Source organism: Triticum urartu, chromosome 7 (genome assembly GCF_003073215.2).
Source record: "Triticum urartu cultivar G1812 chromosome 7, Tu2.1, whole genome shotgun sequence".
Taxonomy (NCBI): Eukaryota; Viridiplantae; Streptophyta; class Magnoliopsida; order Poales; family Poaceae; genus Triticum; species Triticum urartu.
The window spans coordinates 235,720,424-235,741,368 of NC_053028.1; the positions used below are offsets into that span (position 1 = coordinate 235,720,424).

The following is a 20,945-nucleotide window of genomic DNA, read 5'->3' on the forward strand; positions in this document are numbered from 1 at the left end:
AGAACGGAGTAACGCCTTAAGTAAGATGACATGATGTAGAGGGATAAACTCAAGCAATATGATGAAAACTCATATTTTTACCCTTGATGACAACAATACAAATACGTGCCTCGCTACCCCTACTTTGTCACTAGGTGAGGACACCGCAAGATTGAACCCAAAACTAAGCACCTCTCCCATTGCAATAAGAACCAATCAAGTTGGCCAAACCAAACCAATAATTTGAAGAGAAATACGAAGATATCAAATCATGCATATAAGAATTCAGAGAAGATTCAAATAATATTCATAGATAATCTGATCATAAATCCACAATTCATCGGATCTCGACAAACACACCGCAAAAGAAGATTACATCCGGATAGATCTCCAAGAACATCGAGGAGAACATGGTATTGAGGATCAAAGAGAGAGAAGAAACCATCTAGCTACTTGTATGGACCCGTAGGTCTGTGGTAAACTACTCACGCTTCATCGGAAGGGCAATAGAGTTGATGTAGAAGCCTGACGTGATCGAATCCCCCTCCGGCAGGGTGCCGGAAAAGGTCCCAAGATGGGATCTCACGAGTACAGAAGGTTACAGCAGCAAAATAGTGTTTTGGTGGACGCTTCTGGTCGTTTGGGAATATTTCTGAATCTATAGGCCAAGAATTAGGGTTGGAGGACTCCCGGGGGGCCCACAAGCTAGGGGGCGCCCCCCTAGGGTGCACCCTGAGGGCTTGTGGAGTCCTCAGGACTCTTCTGACTTCCTCCTCAAGTCCTACGTGTGTCTTCTGGTCCAAGAAAAATCATCGTAAAGTTTTATTCCGTTTGGACTCCTTTTGATATTCCTTTTTGGTAGAACTCAAAAACAAGGAAAAATAGAAACTGGCACTGAGCTTTGGGTTAATAAGTTAGTCCCAAAAATAATATAAAATAGCATATTAATGCATATAAAACATCCAAAACAGATAATATAATAGCATGGAACAATAAAAAATTATAGATACGTTGGAGAGGTATCAAACGTCACCTCCTCGAACCCAGTTTGAGTCGGGGTAGGGGATTAGGCACCGACTCATAGGAGCTCAAGGCCAGTGAGGGCCTTGGAACACCCTTATCAGAGTCTTCCTTGCCCGGCAGATCATGTGGGACTCTACAAGAAATGAGGAATATGAAGTTTATGATTTAGTCGCCTTACTGATCGGAGTAAGTATGTAAAACTACTCACCTGTGGGCAGATGGATGGTCACGAGGACGAGTCCTCGAAGGATCCTGAGCTGATTTTCTCAACTGGTGCCGATGATTGGCCTGTCGGGGTCGCATGGGCTTTTCTCGGACGCTTGTAGATCCGAGGAGGAGCCAACTCCTCGACATCCTCGAATGTCACCCTCTCCCTCTTCCCACCTTGGGAGGAGTGGACCCCGCTGGATTCTTCCATTGGTCGGAGCTGGAGTTGGACTCCAAGTCCTGCTGGCTCTCTTGAAGAACATCCAAGGTACTACCTCGGATGGTTAGGTTCCTTGCCTGGTATTCTTTGTCCCCTTCTTCTTTTTGGTCATGACTGAGACCTCATAGGAGTCTTTGGCCAGCAACCCCTCTAGCATAATATTCACGGGTTCTTCCTATTGAGGTGTCGGGAACTTGATCGCCTTGGCGCGTTTGCGCCAATCCTACAAAATCGAAACATCTAAAGACGACCATTCCATTAAAGGATGTAATGGAAGCTTAAGTAGTAGATTAATGCGTTAAACATAAATTTTACTTCGGTGGTGAGGCGTTCTTGGCCGTAGCCGATGTCATCCTTCTCAGTCTGGAACCTGTTTTCCTTGGTTTTTAATAGGATCTTCAACATCCCGCCTAGGTCCTTTCCTCAGAAAAAGTTTCGGAATACCGTGTCCTCACCCCTTGGTGTATACCTCCATCATGGAGATGCACGGGCTTGAAGGGGATGGACCCCACAATGGAGCATCACGTGGATCATCCACCGGAGTAACGCCCCCATCGACGATGGCCTTCACTCGGTTCTGGAGCTCGACCACCTCCTCCTGGTTCCCCCAATCAAGGGCCTTAGAGGTCCAAGAGTGCAGCCTCCTCAGATGTGCGACTGAGAAAGCAGGGACCCCCTCCTGGCCCCCTAATGACATGTTGGTCACATAGAACCATTCTGATGCTGCCACAGCTTCACCATCTCGATGAATTTACCTTTCAGCCAGGAGATGGTGTTGAGCTTGCTAATCATGGCGCCTCTGCACTCCGTCAGTTTGAGGCTGTTGCTTTGCAGTTTGACGCAGAACAGCTTCAGCCAAAGCTCAAAGTGGGGCTCAATGCGGAGGAAGGCCTTGCAAAAAGTAATAAAGGTGGCTGGGGATGGAGTTCTGGGTAGATGGTGGAATTGGAGCTTGTAAAAATACAATAGGCCAAGGGTGGATGGAAAATCCCAGTCCTCAGATGAGGTGGGAGACAAACACAACCCACTCGCCCTCCTGAGGATCTCAAATCTGGGAGGCCGAGCAGATCTCACTACCAACAAGGGGGCGACATTTGACCACTCCCTGAGGAGGGAGGTAGCCGCTCGCCCGTAGCTCTGTAATGTTCCCCATCGTGATAATGCAAGGCATCCATAGCCCTCTATTGCTTGCTACCTTCTCCTCGGTCGCCTGAGCGGTGGTACCTTTCCCCATGCCGACCATCTTTGGAAGATGGTGGGGACGGGTTTTGGAGAGGGGAAGTGGTGTGAGTCATGGGTATCCTGGTGTTGGAGCTTGGGAGTTTGGAGCGATGGATCAAAGGAGGAAGCGTGCGGTGAATTGGATTCACCCATTCCCTTCTTATAGCCCTATAACAATACCAAGGGGAACCACACCACACAATTAATCCGCCAGTTCCTGATACAACATGTAGTCACGGCTCAAGGGATCTTGTTTATGATGTTGCCAAAAATCTGGAGCATGATCCCTTTATCGATGGGATGTGAATGGAAACGGCCTCGAGCCACGGTAAATTCGGCTTAATGACTATGGATGGGACCTCTCGGTTCTACAGTAAGAGGTGGTGGTTCAAATTTTGGCAAGTCGTGGTATAAACCAATTGGCCCACTACTCTCACATGACAATCATTTGTCATTAATATAAAGGTGTCTTTGGATCCAATAAAGAAATACAGTATTTTCATAAAGGGCCTTGTTAAAAGACACCATGATTACCTAGAGTATATCATTACTCGGGTTTACCCATGAATGCAGTAAAAGAGGAAGCCGAACATGGAAGGATAGAGAGGGCTTTGGATCCCGAGGATTCCTCAAATATGGAGTCTATTTGGAAGATCGAACTCGCCTATGAAACTGAAGACCCGAAGAATAAGTTGTATCGAGGAGTCATTCACGGTCCTCGGCTTGAAGACTAGTTCAAGGGCTATTGAAGGTGTCCTGAATGAGGAGATACTCACCACATCAGCCTGTCATTCATGGGTTGGGCCGAGGACCACCAACAACCGAAGAATGGGCCATGTAAGCTATGGCTCTTGGTGTACTCAAGATGGAATCCTTTGAAGACATAGCGTATACTTAAAGGCATATTCAAACATTTGGCATGTTTATCTGTAGATGCAACTGACCCATGTGTAACCCTAGGTACCCCTCGATCCCTATATAAGCCGATGGTTTTTGTCTATAGGGGCGAGGTTAGATTCATTCATATGATCTCCAGGTAGATCATCTTGTACTTTGTACCCATCCACAATCAATACAATACAAGCAGGACCTAGCGTTTACCTCTTCGGGCTCAAACCTGGGTAAATATTGTGTCTCTCTACTTCTTGTTACCATCAAGACAAGATCACCAGCTCGGGACCCCCTACCTGAGATCTGCCTGATTTAGCTCTGACACCAGGGCGGATTGCGGGCTTCGACATGGAGGAGACCATAGAAGAGTTCATGGTCGCCCAAGTAGCGGACATGTAGGAGTAGCAGGCCATTCTAGAGTCCATCCAGGATGAGGCCTATGTCGATACCAATCATCGATTCATCCGATAAGAATGGGCAGCAACCGACTAGACGCGGAGGCCGATGCGGAGGAGCCACGGGAGATGGAGTTACAACTGCCACCAGAGCCAGGAACGAAGATCGTGGGCATCTCCGATGAGGGCTAGGGTAATGTAGATTATATGATCTATGTAGTACGTAAGTTTTCCTATTTTGCATGATTTGTATGGATTTAAGGTTTCAAGTATAAGGTATCAAATTTCAGGTGTGGCCGGTCATTTTCACGAACACACCCAGGGCGGGTCCATGGGCGTTTGAGGGCCCGGATTTGCTGTTTGCGGATGTAGATGCCAATACTCAGTTTGTGTGTGTGCGTTACGTGACGTCCAATATTTGCCTAAAAACATGTTGTTGATAATCCCCAAGTGCAGGGAATCATCATAGCAATTCCCAAAGGTGATAGTGATAAGTATGGAGCATCGAACCCACAAGGAGCTAAAGGTAAGATCAATATTCTCTCAAGTCCTATCTGCCACTGATATGACTCTACGTACACCGAACGTTTGCTTCCAACTAGAAACGAGAAATAAAACTACATTGTGGGTATGAAGAGGATAACTTTGCATGATATCGGAGAGCAAAAATATGAAAGTAAGTGCTGTTATCATAAAGTTAGAATATATTACTAAATATTATAAATAGCGAGTGTGGAATAATGATGGGTCGGTGTGCGGAATTATCCTAGGCAATCGTTAACAAGACCGGTGGTCGTCATTGCAATTTCATATGAGGGAGAGGCATAAGCTAACATACTTGCTCTTCTTGGATCATATGCACTTATGATTGGAACTCTAGCAAGCATCCGCAACTACTAAAGATCATTAAGGTAAAACCCAACCATAGCATTAAAGCATCAAGTCGCATTTATCCCATACGCAACAACCCCCTTACTCGGGTTTATGATTTTGTCACTCAAGCAAACCACTATAAGCGAATCATGAACGTATTGCAACACCCTACAGTGGGAATCCCTCACGCTTGCGAGACATGGAGGGCACAATAGGAGAGCACCAAAAAAACATACAACTCATACCGATCTAGATCATCAATCCACCCAAAGACAAAGGATATCTACTCAAAACATCATAGGATGGCAACACATCATTGGATAATAATATGTGGCATAAAGAACCATGTTCAAGTAGGGATTACAGCGGGGCGCGGGAGAGTGGACCGCGTAAAAGAGATGAGGATGGTGATGATGACGGTAATGTTGATGAAGACGATCACCGCGGCGATGATTCCCCTCCTGATGGCACTCCGGTGCCATCGAGAGAGGAGGAGGAGAGGTTCTCCCCCTTGTGCTTCCTCCTCCATGGCCTCCCCCTGGATGGGGAGAGGTTCTCCCTCTGGTCATTGGCCTTCATGGTGATGATGGCCCCTCCGGGATCCTCCTCCATAGCCTCCGGTGATGATGGCCCCCTCCGGCAGGGTGCCAGAGAGGGCCTAGATTGATTTCTCGTGGCTACAGAGGCTTGCGGCGGCGGAACTTCCGATCTAGGTTATTTTCAGGACGTTTGGGCATTTATAGGAGAGGTTGGTGTCGAGGACAAGTCAGGGGCCCCCACGGGAAGTCCACGAGGCACAGGGGTGCGCCCCAGGGGGGTGGGCGTGACCCCCACCTCATGGGGCCCATGGGACTCCCCTCTGGTAGATTTTTGTTCCAGTATTTTTTATATTTTACAGAAAAATTCTTCGTTGATTTTCATCGCATTCCAAGAACTTTTATTTCTACAAAAAAACACCACGGTAGTTCTGCTGAAAAAAGCGTCAGTCCGGATTAGTTCTAATCAAATCATACCAAAATCATATAGAACTATTTTAAACTTGGCATGAATACTTCATAAATTATAGATACGTAGGAGATGCATCAGTTGTCGAATATGGGACACCATTCGCATCCCTCGATTCCTTCTTTTCTCAGCAGCCCGACCAAGATCTAACACTCCACAAGCATCTATTCTGGACAAATTGCCCTAAAAAATATTCCGGGAAAAACCAGCTTCCACTTAAATGCCCAAGCTGACAATATGTACTTTTTTTAATCACGACGACGATCTCGATCAATCTGATGCCTCTAGTAGCGCCACGTTGTCCTCTCCCCCTTATTTCACACCGTGGGCTCATTTCGTTCAATCTCATACAAATTTACTTCTAAGGTCCCACTATCAATGACTATTTGTTGGCTATAATTATTTGACACCTTCGTCCCCGAACCCCGTGTCGCTCCCCATGGGTGAGGGGCAGCAAACCTAACCCTAGCCGCCAGGCCTCCGCCACCACCACTTCCTTCTCACCGCCGCCTTGTCGGTGGGAAAGCCCACGTGGCCACCAAGGATGGCAGCGGAGGGACATCTTCCATTGGTTGCTTCTTCTAGTCGTTTGGGTGTGTATGTTCTAGCTGAGCGTGGTTGCCTTGTGTTGCTTCGATGGCTTTCCAGGGGTCATGTTTAGATGCAATGCATGCTGCATCAGGTCGATTCAGGTGTGCATATGTTTCCTCGCCCCTCCCCCTAGCCTATTGTCTCGGTCTTTACTTGCTAGATTTGGTGGAGGTTCTGTCAGATCTGGTGGGGATTCTACCAGATCTGGCGGAGGTTCTGCCAGATCTGGCAGTTCTTCCTCCTTGTGGCTCGTCTCCGGCCAGTAGTGAGTGGGATTCCGTCGTTTGATTTTCCTCCCCATTGATTCTGCCGCTGATTTGGTCATTAATTGTCAGCTCGTCTCCCGTCGCTAGTGAATTTTGGATTTGGTAATTGGTCACTTATGCTTGAAGGCTTCTTGTTTGTGATGGTGTAGACGCCATTTTCTGTTTGATATCTTCCTCAGATTGTGCGGCAATTCCCGATTCAGGTCATCGGCCGTGATGGTTTTCATCACTGGTACTTTCCTGTGCTCTTGCTCCCCACCATTTGGTTCTTGTCCACCTCCTCGGCCCCTCTTCTATGGCTTTGGTAAAGTCCGATCTTGTAGCATTGGAATGGCCATGGATTTTGCAAGAAGTGTTGTCTTATGGTTGGTTGTTGTTTGGTCCTTATGGTGCTTGTCTACCTAAGTCATTGTCGCCGTAGGTCATCGTGGGTGTTTAGGTCGTGTTGTAGTTGACCAGTGTTCAGGCTCTTGCATCAGATGTTTATCGCTTTTCATGTTGTATGGCATACTTTTGCTCTACCTTAGGTTGGGTTTGGTCATTCTTGCTTGTGGATCTTGATCCTTAGGTTGTTTAGATTCTTCCTTTTGGGTTGTGCCTCTTTGGTGTTGTATGGTACGCGCCTTCTTTGCCAATGTATCATTTTCCTCTCATAATGAATTGACATGTGGCTCTCCTGCTAGTTCAGGAAAAATGATTATGTGACTTAGCTTACTTCATTTTGGTATCAAAATAAAAGAATCATAGAATTCTGCAGTCTTCCATTAGAAGGATTCTTATAAACTTTTTTCATGGAACTCCCGGTCTAAAGTCTCAAATATGGTATAAGCAACTCTAGAGGGTGTTACAGCTTCAACAAGATCTATGTGGGCCTCGTTTGGAGCCACTCCTATAAATTCATATTTGTGTAGAATTAGGTTGTCTAGTTTCTAACCATATATTGTAAAACACATTGACACGCTCAATAAATTTGGAAATTTTAACCAGGTTTCTCTTCATATGGCATTATAGCCATTTGGCCAGGTTCCATTGCAAAAGATGTAACGGTACAAAGTTTAACCAATCAAGCAGTGGCCGACCCAAGATTGGGGCAAACAAGGGTTATTGTCAGGTTATTCAACGGAGCAAGCTACCTCACCTACTCATCACTAGCGACTGCAAAGCTATCAAGCATTGTCATCGTCCTCGCCCTGGCTAACCTCAATCTCTGAGTCCGCCATTAAAACCAAGTAAGTTCTTGCTTCAAACCACACCTTTGACAAGATTCCTTCTCTCAAATTACACTCAATCTATCACAATTATCTTAGCCAAGCCAAAGCATAGCTAAGAATTTTCCTGGGCTTAGATCTTAAAGGTAAATTCCAAATTGAGTTTTCTAGATTGCTAAAATCATGCGTTTTTTTAACTATGTCAGCCTTAATTAAACAATAGCCATGTTTGTTGCAAGAGATGGGATTAGAATGTCAGGAGGATGTTCACGTCGTTCCTTTGAAAGTTTCTCTTTATAACTTGCTCGAGCTAGTGAATGTGCAACAACATTGCTCTCTCGGGCACAATGTGCAATCGTTGCCTTGCCAAAAGAACTCAACAATGTAGGGAAATCATCGATCACCATTGACCCCGAAGCACGGCACTCTGAAGGATCTAGGATGGCATGCACAAACTCCATTCAGTCATATTCTACCACCACCGAGTAAAATCCTCAACTCATCTACCAAGCGCAGCCCCTCGAACAACATGAAAGCCTCCATCAAGGCATCCATGGAGAACTCCTAATGTAAACAATATGCAGTAATGAACTTCTCATTTGAGTCCCAAAGCAAAGCTCCCGCCGCACCAGACTCTGGATGGAAGCTAGCATCAACATTCAGTTTTATAGTTCGTGAAGTCGGTCCAATCCACTTCATTTGCCTCGTTGGTTCCTTTACCTATGTTGCTAACGCATTCACCACAATCCCCTTGATGCTTAAAGCCTATTGTACAGGGGGCATTTTTACCTCATGGGTGATTTGCAACAATCCCACTAGATGTACCATCATGCCACCATGATACTATGAATTACATTACAATTGGGATGCCCGTTCCTGCTGGGAGCTCAATACATACCAACTCTTCAAGGATCATTCCCCAGATAGCTCTTGAACAACAACTGATTCAGTATAGTCCCTAAGACCAGGTTCCTCCCACACCTCCGTAGCTCTGTCACAAATAAAAACCATGTGCCAGAGATCCTCCCGATCAGTACAATAGACTGTATAGGCAACTGGAGTTTAATACGTTGATTCGCCAACGTCCAACACCAGGGAACTATGTCGCGCAAAACCCTTCAGTTGAAAATATGAACTTTCGAGGATACATGTCTTCCCCAGAAAAACTTCCAAACCAGATGTGGACCCATCCTTCCTTCTCCCACATTAAGTATGGCCCTCGATCTATATTTTTTTCCTCCAAGCCACATGGTGAAGCATCTTGACTTGGTAAATTGCCATGCAATAAAGTTTGATTGACCATGTGAAGGTAGAGGGATTTGAAGAATTATCACAACGTCAACTGGCCAAAATTATCCTCGATCATTTGCTCATCCTAGTTCCCTAAAATTGGATCAATTAAGTCATGAATTGTCTGTAACAAACACCGCCCCCATGAGTAATTATCTTGTGATCATGGCTCATTGGGGTCCATCGTCCTTCCAAAAATTAATCGTCGCACCATCTCTAAGTCGCCATTAGCTCCATGCTTAAGAGTTTTCAAACCAAATAGAATGTTCCGCCATGTGTATGACGATTCGTTCTTCAACATAGCCTTACATAAGTCCTAATCCAGGTAATACTTAGCTTGAAGACCTGAGAACATGGTGATTATGGTTCAAACAATAATCTCCAACACTGTTTTGCTAGCATTGCTTTTTTGAAACAATGTAAGTCTTCAAACCCCATGCCACCTTTATTTTTTGGAACACACATTTTCCACCGCGCCTTCCAATGCAGTTTTCGTTTACCTTGAGTGCCACCCCCACCAGAATCTAGCAATAGCATCACACACAGCCTGACATGTATTCTTCAAGATATTAAAAACAGTTAGCATAGACTAGGATTGCCTATGCAACTACCTTCAGAAGTATCTCTTTCCAACTAAAAGATAACATCCCCCCCCACAGCGAAGAGATAACATCTTTGATAGCCAACCATTGTTAAGTGCCCAGACTCTATCAAAAAGATGTTGGAAGCAATCACTACGGTCAAAATGGTGGTAATCTCAAATACTTATCAGTCAATGCCTCTGAGCCGGTGTCAAGCTATGCACATACCTCATCTCTTAGGGCTGGAAAAAAAACAATGGTCTTTGCATTGCGGACCAACTACCCAAAGCTTGCACGATACATATCTAGAGCATTCGGGAGTGTCGTGGCATTCGACGCATCCGCTCTCATCAAGATTAGGAAGTCATAAGCAAATAACAAGCGTGAAACTGATGGTGCACTACGGCACACCCTAAGCCCTTGGATACCGCCAATCTCCTCCTCATGTGCTAGAAAACTAAATAAAACCCTCACCACAAAATCAAGAACAGGCAAGGCGACAAGGGATCCTCTTGCCTAAGCCCCCTCATAGGGGTAAATATATATGTTTTATTTGAATTGAACTAAACCCTGTAATGAGCCCATCATACTCTTCAATGATCATCGGCTGGTGCCTGAACAACCACTGTCCTCATGCATTGCAATATTCCACTTACCAAAGCATAGAAACTCAGTTATGATTGTGTAGTCATCCAAGGGCCTGAATTTGACCTGCTTTGAGCACCCCCCCAGCCACTTGCAAGGCGGTGAAAAGTATCGTATGGCTGAAGGAAGCTCAGACACAAACCCTAAGAATCATCGCCCAAAGCATCTCACATGTGGGCGTTCCGATTAGTCCCAAGAGATCCAGCACCTCCCTTTCCTCTTCCGTGATCTCCATCCTTTGGAGAAGAGCATCATCTTTGTTGCTGGGTTAGGTCCTATGTTCTTTGTCGAGGCTTCCGCTATCCTGCTACCCCTGAATTCGATGTTGCCGATAGAGATGCAGCCAAGGTGACGCACACTCGCCGTGTGCGAAGATTTTCTAACCCTAGGGCACTACTCCGACATAGGAGAGGGCGGGATGTCCTTCCCTAGATTGGCTATGGTGGATTCCTGCAAGGTCGCCACAACGCATGAGAAACCTAGGATGCTAGGGGGGGCAGCCATGATCATCACCTCCGCCACGGGATTGAACTTGCAATCGTGCGATTCTATTATCGGGATTGTTAAATCTCAATCCATGCTATATTCTCGAGATGTTACGTGGAGATCCATGCAAAAATTTCTTTGAATTTCTCTCTCTTTCTTTTTTATATCTTCTGTCACTTGACTGAGACTTGGTTAAATCTCAGTTGAGTTGACTCCACACCCTTCTAAATATTTGCCGCTCCTAACCGTTCACGCAACCTCCGCGGATGCTCTAAACTAATCTAAAAATGTTCTAAACTGCTTAACGTCGCACTTATACAGTAGAAAAGAAAATCAGAATACCACAAACCATTCAGACTTCAATACGACGAAAACCACCAGGGGTAAGGTACTAAGGTAACACTGCTACTGCTGCTAGTATAAACTGGGGCAACCATTCCTCCCAATAATCAGCCATGCAATTGCATCTTTAGCTACAAAATTACACATGTGACTGCATGCTTCGACTTCCTAGCTACATGTAACGGCACGGTTCCAACTCCAAAAAAAAAAGTATCCACGGTTTTGCGGAATTTCCTACTGTTGCGGCGGTCCTCCCGCGTTTTCCTCCTCCACGCCCTCCGGCGCGCGCGCGGCCACCGCCGCCGACACCGCGGCGTCGTACCCGTCCGCCGATGCCGCGGCGAACTCGGCCATGGCGCCGGTGACGGCTCCCAAGCCGGCGCACAGCACGCGCCCCGCCATGCCCTCCATGCCCGCGGCAGCTCCCGAGCACACCGACCCGACGCCGGCCACGAAGAAGTCCAGCCCGTCCATCACCCGCGCCTCCGACGCCGCTTCGACGGCGAGCCCCCACTCCATGCACACTAGGAATGCCGGCGGCACCGTGCGCGGCGTGGCGGCGTCCGCGCCAATGCCCAGGCAGCGTCGTGCCCAGGCGGCCAGGGCGCGCGCGTACGCGCGCTGCGCCGACAGCCAGGCGTCCAGGGCTCCGCGCCAGGCTCGCACCTCGCACTCGAGCGCGACGGCGGCGGGAGGCGGCGTCGTCGCCTCCGGAGGACCGAGAGCCACGGTGGTCGCCGCCGATGCGCGGTGTTGGAGAAAGAGAAGCTTGGCGTCGTCGATGGTCCGCTTCTGAGCCTCGTGGCGTTCAGCCATGGCTCGCCACATCCGCGACAGTCTGCACAATGCAACAACAGCTCTGTTATTATCGAAGGCTACGATCAGGCAAGATCCCTTAAATTCACGTGCATTCCTACATCAGCATGCCTACTATGATCAATAACCCAACAGCTATTCACCCTTTGTTTGCTGAAAATTTTAGCCATATCATATCATCAGTAAATTCCAAGTATAGGAACTGTGGCATTTTAAGTCGTGACTGCCTGGCTGGCCATCATCTACTCTTACTTGATTGGATTATGCCCATTGTTTGACCAATTAACATATTATTTATGAAATGTTGGCTTATAAAAATGGAGGGAGTACTAAAACTTCTCAATGGTGAGCAGAAGCATACCCTTGGATAAGCTCCATAAGTTGAGGGTGCAACTCCTCGTCTCTTAGAACTTCAATTCTTCTTGATATTGACTGAACAGTTTGTATTGACACCTTCATCCGAGTTTGTAAGCTTCTCAACGCTGAACGAGTCTTATCGACAGAAGAAGGCTCCTCCCCTTTCACATCCTGGTTCCGCAAATGTGCCATCCTCTTCTCATACTCAAGTCTTAACCGCTCACCCACCTACAAGTGACAAACGCAAGCATGACTTCCGCTAGTCGGTTCTACTGACCTGTTGGTATAGGTTCGTGACGGTGACAAAGACCATACCTTTACTTCTTTGTACAATTTCTTCTCCCATGTATACAGTCTATCCAGAGTGGAGTGATGACTTCCAGACATTGTGCTGCAAGATTCTTCAGAGTAACAGCTGCTTGTATCATTGTCAAAAAGATCATCTATTGAGCCAGAGGAAGCAAGAAGGAAGCGGGAAGATGATGATCGAATTGATGCAGATCGCAAAAGTGCGACTGGGTTTAGCATCTTTACTGCATTAAAAAAATCATGAGGAAGTTCAGCGACTGAAATCTGAAACATTTTAAATAATAACTTCAGTATTGGTTTATAAAAGTGGTACCAGAGAGATCATTTGAGGTTGAGTATTGAGCTCGACTTGCCTCCAGCATCCGTGAGACTTCCTGAGCAGCGCTACAGATCCCCAAAAACTGACTGTCAATATCTTTCATAGCCTCGACCAAACTCGTTGGCCTTCGGTTCAGATAAACAGTGAAACCTGGGGTTTCTTCTGCATTTGCTACTTTGTTCCTCATTAGTTCTTTCTTATGTGCCTTGATCTCATGATCTACTGCATTTCGGGGCTCGGATGAGCCTGCGCATTGAACACCTTTGGATTGATGTCCCTTTTGTTCTTGCTTGACATTGACTTCAGATTTTCCTGGGCGAGCCTCGTTAGAAGCCATACATCTTTGGTCATCTGAATGCTCACATTCATCAGATTCTTCTTCTTCATCATCATCCTCATCAGATTCTTCTTCATCATCATCATCCTCCCCCTCCCCCTCCCCCTCTTTGTTGTGCATTTGTTCATGTTTTTGACATTCATCATCTTCCTCTTCGAGTTCTGGGATTCCTTCCTCCTCTCTTACCCGCTGTAACCGTGCCAATTCATCGTCAGTGACCACATTGTCATAGCTACTCCGAGGGCGCGGGTACGGATAGCTGTCCAGCGACGAGAATGGATTCCAGAAGGAGTCCCACGGTGATGATTCTGGTTCCTGGGGTGATGAGGGTGGGTAGTTTGGCCTGTCATGAGATGCGTAAAAAGATGTCCTCCTTGGATCCTGGGGTGGAGCAGGTGGATAGCTTTGCCTGTCATAAGGTGGCGTGTAATAAGAGGAATTCCTCACTGGCTCCTGGGGTGATGGAGGTACGTAGTTTGGCCTCTCATAAGGTGGCATGTAATAAGAATTCCTCACTGGCTCCTGGGGTGATGGAGCATAAGGTGGCATGTAATAAGAAGAATTCTTCACTGGATCCTGGGGTGATGAAGGTACGTAGTTTGGCCTTTCATAAGGTGGCATGTAATGAGCATTCCTCACTGGTTCCTGCGGTGATGGAGCTACATAGCTTGGCCTGTCATAAGGTGGCATGTAATAAGCATTCCTCACTGGTTCCTGGGGTGATGGAGCTACATAGCTTGGCCTGTCATAAGGTGTATAGTGAGAAGATGGCCTCATCGGTGAGGAATTGGCTGGGAAGAATCTATCTGTGCCACCATAGCCATCCACAGGGTAATGTGACTCAACACGGATTGTTTCCACGGGCCGTGGAGCCTCTTCAACTGACACTGATGGGTTTGGTCCTGACATCAAGTACTTCGCGACATGAACAGTCCTCTTCTCATACGAACCATAAGGAAGGCCGAGCATCTCTGGCTTCTGTTGCTTGACAGGAGAAATGAATGGGTCAAAAATGAGCTCGTGCCGATCATCTCCAGCAACGAACCGCTGCAGGGCCATCGAGACACATTTCATGGATTCGATGTAGGCGATGTGAGAGGACGCAAAACGGTTGCGCTGATCCAGTGCCTGCTTGATGAAGTCCCTCCTGTCCCGGCACATCTTGACAGCCTCCTCATCTTCCAAACGGGAAGCAGCACATCCCATGTCTCCAGAGCCTTGTGTTTTCAGGAATATGTCATGCCCGGGCCAGAACTTCGGAGTCTTAACATGTCAAAACACAAGAAAGGAATGTGACAGGTAAGTTTCAGCTCCAATAAACCAAGTATCATGTGTACGTGCAGAAATTACCTGATACTGTACAGTGGTCAATTGTTGGCAACCTGTGCATTGCAGCTCAAGCCAATGAATTGGAAGATGATTCGTACCAACCTACAATCAGGCAAATTTCAGACATTTCAGAAGCGAATTCCATACATTTATTCAGTAGCAAATTCCAAACATTTCAGAAGCATGAGCGATCAAATTGTGTATCAAAAGGGAACTCAGAGACAGGCTAATCACCAGCAACAGGCAATCAATCAGGAGTGTTGAGATTGACTACTTGGGATCAAACATGAAATGCAGCTACTTCTCACAAGACCCAAAAAATTCTCTTCTCAAAAGACAGCGAGAGCTACAACACCACAGAAAGACGTCCCTTTGGAAATGAAATACCCCACTGACAAAACATACCCTACACATTTTTCGGTTAGCTAGCAGCGACATTCCTTCCTCCTAAACGAGGGCTAAAAAAGCAAGAAAGTTAGGAATGTAACCCTTGGCCCAGCAAGACATAAACGGTCCTACTGCCTACTTGCGTAATCATGGCCACGGGAAACTGGAATTCAGTCCAGTACACTGAAGATATAGGGATTCAGTTCAGTAAACTGGAATTCAGTTCAGTACACTGAAGGTAACAGAGTCAGGACGGTGCTGGGTAAAACTAATGAAACATTGGAATTCGAAACAGCATTTTTTTTCGTGCAGTGAAATCAGCACAGACAACAATCTTTTACCGTCCACAAATCACAAGCAGCCAGAAAAACACAATGCAAAGATATCTTGAAGGTGAAATGAGGGGTCAGCCTCCGAAGAAGTGCCCAACTGTACACCGCAGGCAAACAGAAGTGTTGGCCCTGGATGGACTAAATTCCCACAGCTCCATGGTGGGCTGATTTTCCGGTGCTTAAGCAGTTGGCAAAGGTAAAAAAAAAATGCTGTAACAAGAAGAAAATTACAAGAAAGCTCTGAAGATGATGATGGGTAATAATAACACTTGTCTCTTGGTAAACTGCCCACAAGGGAAAGAGTACTACTAGTAGTTCCAATCCCCCAACCAAATGCTCAATCGCTCTTGCCAACCTGCGAGTGGAACCACGGAAGGGAATGGAAAAATTAAGGATTTGCTGGACAGGACAAAGCACAGGCGCATCAGTGCTCGTTGCATCTTGCTTAACCAGGGCACGGAACAGATGGATAAATTACGGACCCCAACCAAAAACACAACGCTTGCAGAGGCAAGGCAGTTCTCGCTCTGAAACTTTCAGAACCAGATGAAGCAAGGAGAATTGAAGGGAAAATAAAAGTAAAAAACAGGGAAGTGCATTAGACTACCTCCGTTATCCGCTACAGAACCTAAAGAAACTAGAACACGGCATCTGATTCTGATGCAGGAGGGGAAGGCGGAGACGACGAAATCTCGCGTAGAAAAGAAGAGAACATCAAAACTGTCGCAGTAAAAAAAAGAAGAGAACAGAGCACCACAGCTGTAGCAGCAATAATCAAACAAGAAACGGCCGCTGAATTCCCGTCTGGCCACATTAAAGAGCAGGCGAAATAAAAATCGCATGGAAAAAGATCAGGCGCACAGTACAGGAACACATCATTCTGAAGTGTGGGTGAAGCAAAGACAGGGGAAAACAGAGAGAGGGATGCAGAGGGAGGGGGAGAGAGAGGAAACCAGGGGCATACGCATACTACTAGATAGATACGTACATGTTCTTGGAGCACTCAAAGAGGGGAATCACGAAATTCTCTCTCTAGGGACGAAGAACATCTCTCTCTCTCGAGCACACAAACACGCACGCAGCACTTTCTCTCTCTACTTTGGCCCCAGGACAGGAGAAACCTCTCATCCAACCGCATCAATGGCCAACATTAAACAAAACAAAAGGGAAGGTGGGGACAAAAGGAGGGGCAGGGCAATGCGAACCTACACAAGAAGAGATTAAATATAGGATCAGGTGAGGGAGGTCTATACCTGTTACCTGGGATTGAGGTTGAAGGAGGACCTTCTCAAACCCCTTGGGTGGGTGTGTACAAGAACAACAAGGGGTCGAAGGAAGATTTGTGGGGAGGGAGAGAGAGAGAGAGAGAGGAGTCTGGGTGGCAGTGGCAGAGGGGGGAAGAGAGAGAAGAGAGGCGAGGGGAGGGGCAACAACGGTCAAAAGACTCCAAAGGGGGGGAGGTCACCGAAGGAGGAGGGGAGAGAAAAGCGGGGGCGGACGGGTGGATGAATTGGGGTATGACCCTACGCTTGCTGTTATTTCCCAATAATGCCCTACTCATTCATTTTCCTCTTTTTTTAGCCCTACTGCTCATTTATTCTCTGCCATTTTATGGAAAAATTCGGGCTCAGTAGGTTGGTTTGTGCACTTGAGGAAACTTCCGGCTCGGAGAACTGTCTTTTCTCGCGCAGGAATTTTCACATTTTTGTTACTTGTTACAGAGAGAGGGGGGGGGGGGGGGGGGGGGGTGTTTTTTTTTTAGTGAAAACTTGTGACGAGTGCGAAAACTCATGGCGTTTGGAGGCATGCAATGCGACAGCACCTGTGGCGCTACGCAAATTAGGAACTGAAGTATGACCGTGACGATGGGTTTTGGATCCTTGCGAGGGAGTGGGGGTATCCGGATACCCCTGCGATATCTCCAGGCTTCAATTCAATGCATTAGTGGGAGATTTGGTGTCATGGGTGTAGGAAATTGGGTCGGGCATGCAAATTAAATTCCTGCAAATCGAAGAGTTCTGTGATTCATGCAAATTAAATTCTTGCGAATCGAAAAGTTCTATGATTCATGCAAATTAAATTCTTGCGAATCAAAGAGCTCTATGATTCATGCAAATTAAATTCTTGCGAATCAAAGAGTACCATGTTTTTTCCCTCAAAAAAAAAGAGTACCATGTTTTGGTTCATGCCAAACAAACGAAGCTTCTCGCTTAAGTATTAGTGTAGTAGTATATGGTGGTCAAGTCGGTTCATGCATGCATGCCGCTCTGCACGCCTCACGCTTCTCACGTTCCCTAGCTAACCAGCCGAGGATTCAGTTGTGGTTGTGCCAACAAAACAAAACAAAAACTCACAAGCGCCATCTTTTTTTTTTTTGAGAAAACTCACAAACGCCATCTAAGAGCATCTACAACCGGACTCGGCAAATCCGCCCCCTATATGCATGTGGGCGCGTCCGCCGGCCCCTCGTATGTTGCATCGCACATCCATATACCTCAAATTCCGATCCTCGCACGTAGATCATGCGATACAAATTGTTCGAATTCAAAAGTTCAAAACAAAGCAAATTTAATCGTAATTCAACAAAGCGGACATGTCAAAATGAAATCAATATCCGTGACGGATGGCCTCGAATGACTGGGCGAGCGTCTGCTCCAAGCGGAATGTGTCGTGCTGCAGGCGGAATGCGTCCTGCTCGTCTACTCCGCCTACATCCGTGCCTCAGCCGCCCTCGCTGCCTCGTACTCTCTATGTTCGTTGATCTCCTTCTTGTCCGCAAGCCACTCCTTCGTATGCTCATCCAAGAGGGTTTCGTCCGCCAACATAATTCTCGCATCCTTCGCGTCTCCTGCAAGTTGCAACCTCTCCTTCTTAAGCTCTATGTCACCAAATGTCTTGGCCTTCTCGAGTTCCCATTTGATGCCGCATGTTGCTTCTCCAACTCGCTCTTCTCCCTTTCAATATTGAGTTTCTTCTCCGCCCTATTTCGGTCCCACTCCATTCTTTCCTTTTGCGCACCCAACATGGGTTTGTACCTCTCCTCCTTGTTCTTCCTCGCCAAAAAAAATGCCCGACCATGTGGACGACATTTTTGTAGCCGCGACGTTATGGGAGGCACGTGCCTTCTCTCACTTGTTTCCCATGACTTAGCAGTTATCCTTTGGCACGTTGGCTTTTTCATTCGTCACGACAACATCGTCATTTCATCGTCCAACCCAATTGATTGGTTCATGGTTGGAGCTGCCGGTGCCCGTGCTCATCTGCGCCCAAACGAGCTGCGGCGAGTCACATACGTCGACCAGCGGCATCTGCGTGGGCGGAAAGCTCTTCGAGGTGGGCCAGTGGGCCATCGAATCCTCCTCTGTCCCAATGGGGGCGGAAGGCATAATCTGCGTCGGCGCTCGGATGGAAGGGGTTGGGGATACGGGCGCGGCGGGGGAGACAGCTGCTCCACCATGTCCGAACCTCCCTGCGTCGCTGCCTCCGTCTCTCGTTTCGGCGTCGTCGCAACTTTCGGGCAACGTTTTCCGCCTTGCAAGTCATAGCTGACAAAGGGACCCCGCCGACGGACGAGGCGGACCATGTCTTCGTCGCGGCTGTCTGGGTCGGGCTGGACAGCTTGGACAACATCTCCGACGATGGATCGGGACCGGTGGTGAGGATTGGGAGCAAGGGTGAAGGACGACGAGGCTCCGAGCGCGGGAAAGGTTGGAGGGCGGTTGGAGGAGGAGAAAGGGTTTGATGGATTTGATGCAATTTGCGATGGAGTCAAGCTGTCGGATCCGACGCGACGGGTAGGCCCGGATGGTCCATATCCGCCCAATATTTAAACTAGATATAAGAGGTGCCGGTCAGTCCGAACGTTTGATGCTCATTTAAAGAGCTTATCTGGATGAAAAAATCATGACCGATCAATGACCCGACGGTCCTCCCAAATGTGTAAAACATGTAAAACGGGTTTGCGGGCGCCCAGCTGTATGCCGTAAGGCTCTAACAAACACTTCGAAGTGCAAACCAAAAGAAACCGGCCTGATCATCTCCTCCTGCACGTCAATGGATTATTCTGACCAGGGAAAGAAAATAAAAAGTAATTAATGGATTATTCTGACCAGGGAGTAGTAGCACTGCATGTGCCACCTGGCAGCCATGCATGCATACGCATGCGTAAGGTACCCCACACGCAATTTTGGCCTTGGAAAAAATAAATTAAATTACGGTGGAAAAGCAAGACCGACCCAAGAGAATAGAATAGGATGCCCATCTTTCTTTTGTGGCTTACTCAATTTCAGATGAAGGTTCGTTTATGCCCATGCACTAACTGGTGGCTTGGCTTGCACCAGTATTTTTTTTTTCAGCATATAAAGGAATAATAATCTTCTAGTCCATGTGTTCGTTGTTCTACCATCTGCTACACCACGGTGCATCTATCTAACTATGCTTTGTAGCAATAACACCGAAAGTAAGAAAAGAATATCACGCCCTCTCCACGTACACGGTATCAGCTTATCAGGGCGACGGCGACGACAAGAAGGTTCCGTACGTGCACTCATGGTTAAAAACGAAGTTTGTTTTCTCAGCCGGGACGCTTGCGACATGACACAACACATGATATTTCTTCTGCCAAAGAAGAACATTTCCTCTCTTTTTTCACCCCCCAAACCGGCTTGGAAAGTCTCTTCCATCGTATGGACGGGGACGGAGATGGAGAAGGAGAAGAGCGTGCATGGGAATTTTCAAAAAAGATAAAGCACGGTTTGTTAGCATGCATCTGCATGCCTGTCGCAGAAGAGCAACCAAGAAAAGCAAAAGAGGTGAAAGATTCCTCCGCATGTCCTAGCTCCTTCCGAGCCTTTATCTTGCCCTAGCATGCTTTTAGATTGGTGCCTGCCCGTTCGTCCAAAACCCATGCCCCTGCCCATAGGTCGACAAGCAAACTGTGATCCTTATTTGTCTTTTACTATAATCTTTTTCCCAAAAGGAAACTTGGCAAGATGAAAATGCTGCTGGCTGAAAGATGGCCTTACTTTTCACCCGGTTTTCTCACTCAAAGACAGCCTTTTCGATCAGTTATTATTATCTCCCATGATCATTACAGAACTGTGCATGCAGATGAATGGCCATGCGTCTTCAGATAGTAGTAATATATAGATTATCCCAGCGCAAATTGAGAACGCAAGAAACAGAACAAATATAGTCTTTCAGAACTGTCCGTCTAATAACTCTGAAGCTGGAATTTTTAGGTGGTTATTAACTGAAGAGACGCCGCTATACATGGAAATGCCACAAAACGTGCATGCTAAGCCAGACAAATAAGGTCTTTACCTGGCATGAGAACCTTTTATTTTAATATGTTTGTGCCCATTTCTTGCTTGAAAAGAAAAGAGAACAAATAAGACAATATAACAGTTCTTCATCTCACACCAGCACTTGGCTAGATCACTCTGGCCAGTTTAGAGTAGAAGCTGAGAAATGACAAGCGCAACAAGCCACAGCAAGCTTTCCCCAAAGTCGCGTGGATCGCCCGAACAAGAAGACA

General features: G+C 46.9%; 1 protein-coding gene across 4 annotated transcripts; it reads right to left on the reverse strand.

The window, feature by feature from the left end:
- Positions 1-11,268: 11,268 nt before the first annotated feature.
- Positions 11,269-16,842, reverse strand: LOC125520247 (protein ROLLING AND ERECT LEAF 2-like). 4 transcript variants are annotated; one of them, XM_048685114.1, is made up of 6 exons: positions 16,670-16,842; positions 14,712-14,792; positions 13,019-14,624; positions 12,712-12,929; positions 12,401-12,624; positions 11,269-12,061 (listed from the first exon to the last, which is right to left on the reverse strand). In XM_048685114.1, exons 3-6 carry the CDS (start codon positions 14,565-14,567, stop codon positions 11,458-11,460), a joined length of 2,595 nt encoding a protein of 864 aa, XP_048541071.1. In that variant the 5' UTR covers positions 14,568-14,624; positions 14,712-14,792; positions 16,670-16,842; the 3' UTR covers positions 11,269-11,457. The 4 variants fall into 4 exon arrangements, with proteins under 4 accessions (XP_048541071.1, XP_048541069.1, XP_048541070.1 ...); XM_048685112.1 differs by having other exon boundaries at positions 16,663-16,842; XM_048685113.1 differs by lacking the exon at positions 16,670-16,842 and adding an exon at positions 16,398-16,615.
- Positions 16,843-20,945: the final 4,103 nt, after the last annotated feature.

What these genes read in the sequence shown, in the direction of transcription:
- LOC125520247 (XM_048685114.1), bottom strand. Translation starts at nt 14,567, where the DNA reads ATGGGATGTGCTGCTTCCCGTTTGGAAGATGAGGAGGCTGTCAAGATG. An exon ending in AACCTCAAATGATCTCTCTG is followed by an intron (nt 12,930 to 13,018) that starts GTACCACTTTTA and finishes TTTTTAATGCAG; the next exon opens with TAAAGATGCTAAACCCAGTC. An exon ending in AATTGTACAAAGAAGTAAAG is followed by an intron (nt 12,625 to 12,711) that starts GTATGGTCTTTG and finishes TGTCACTTGTAG; the next exon opens with GTGGGTGAGCGGTTAAGACT.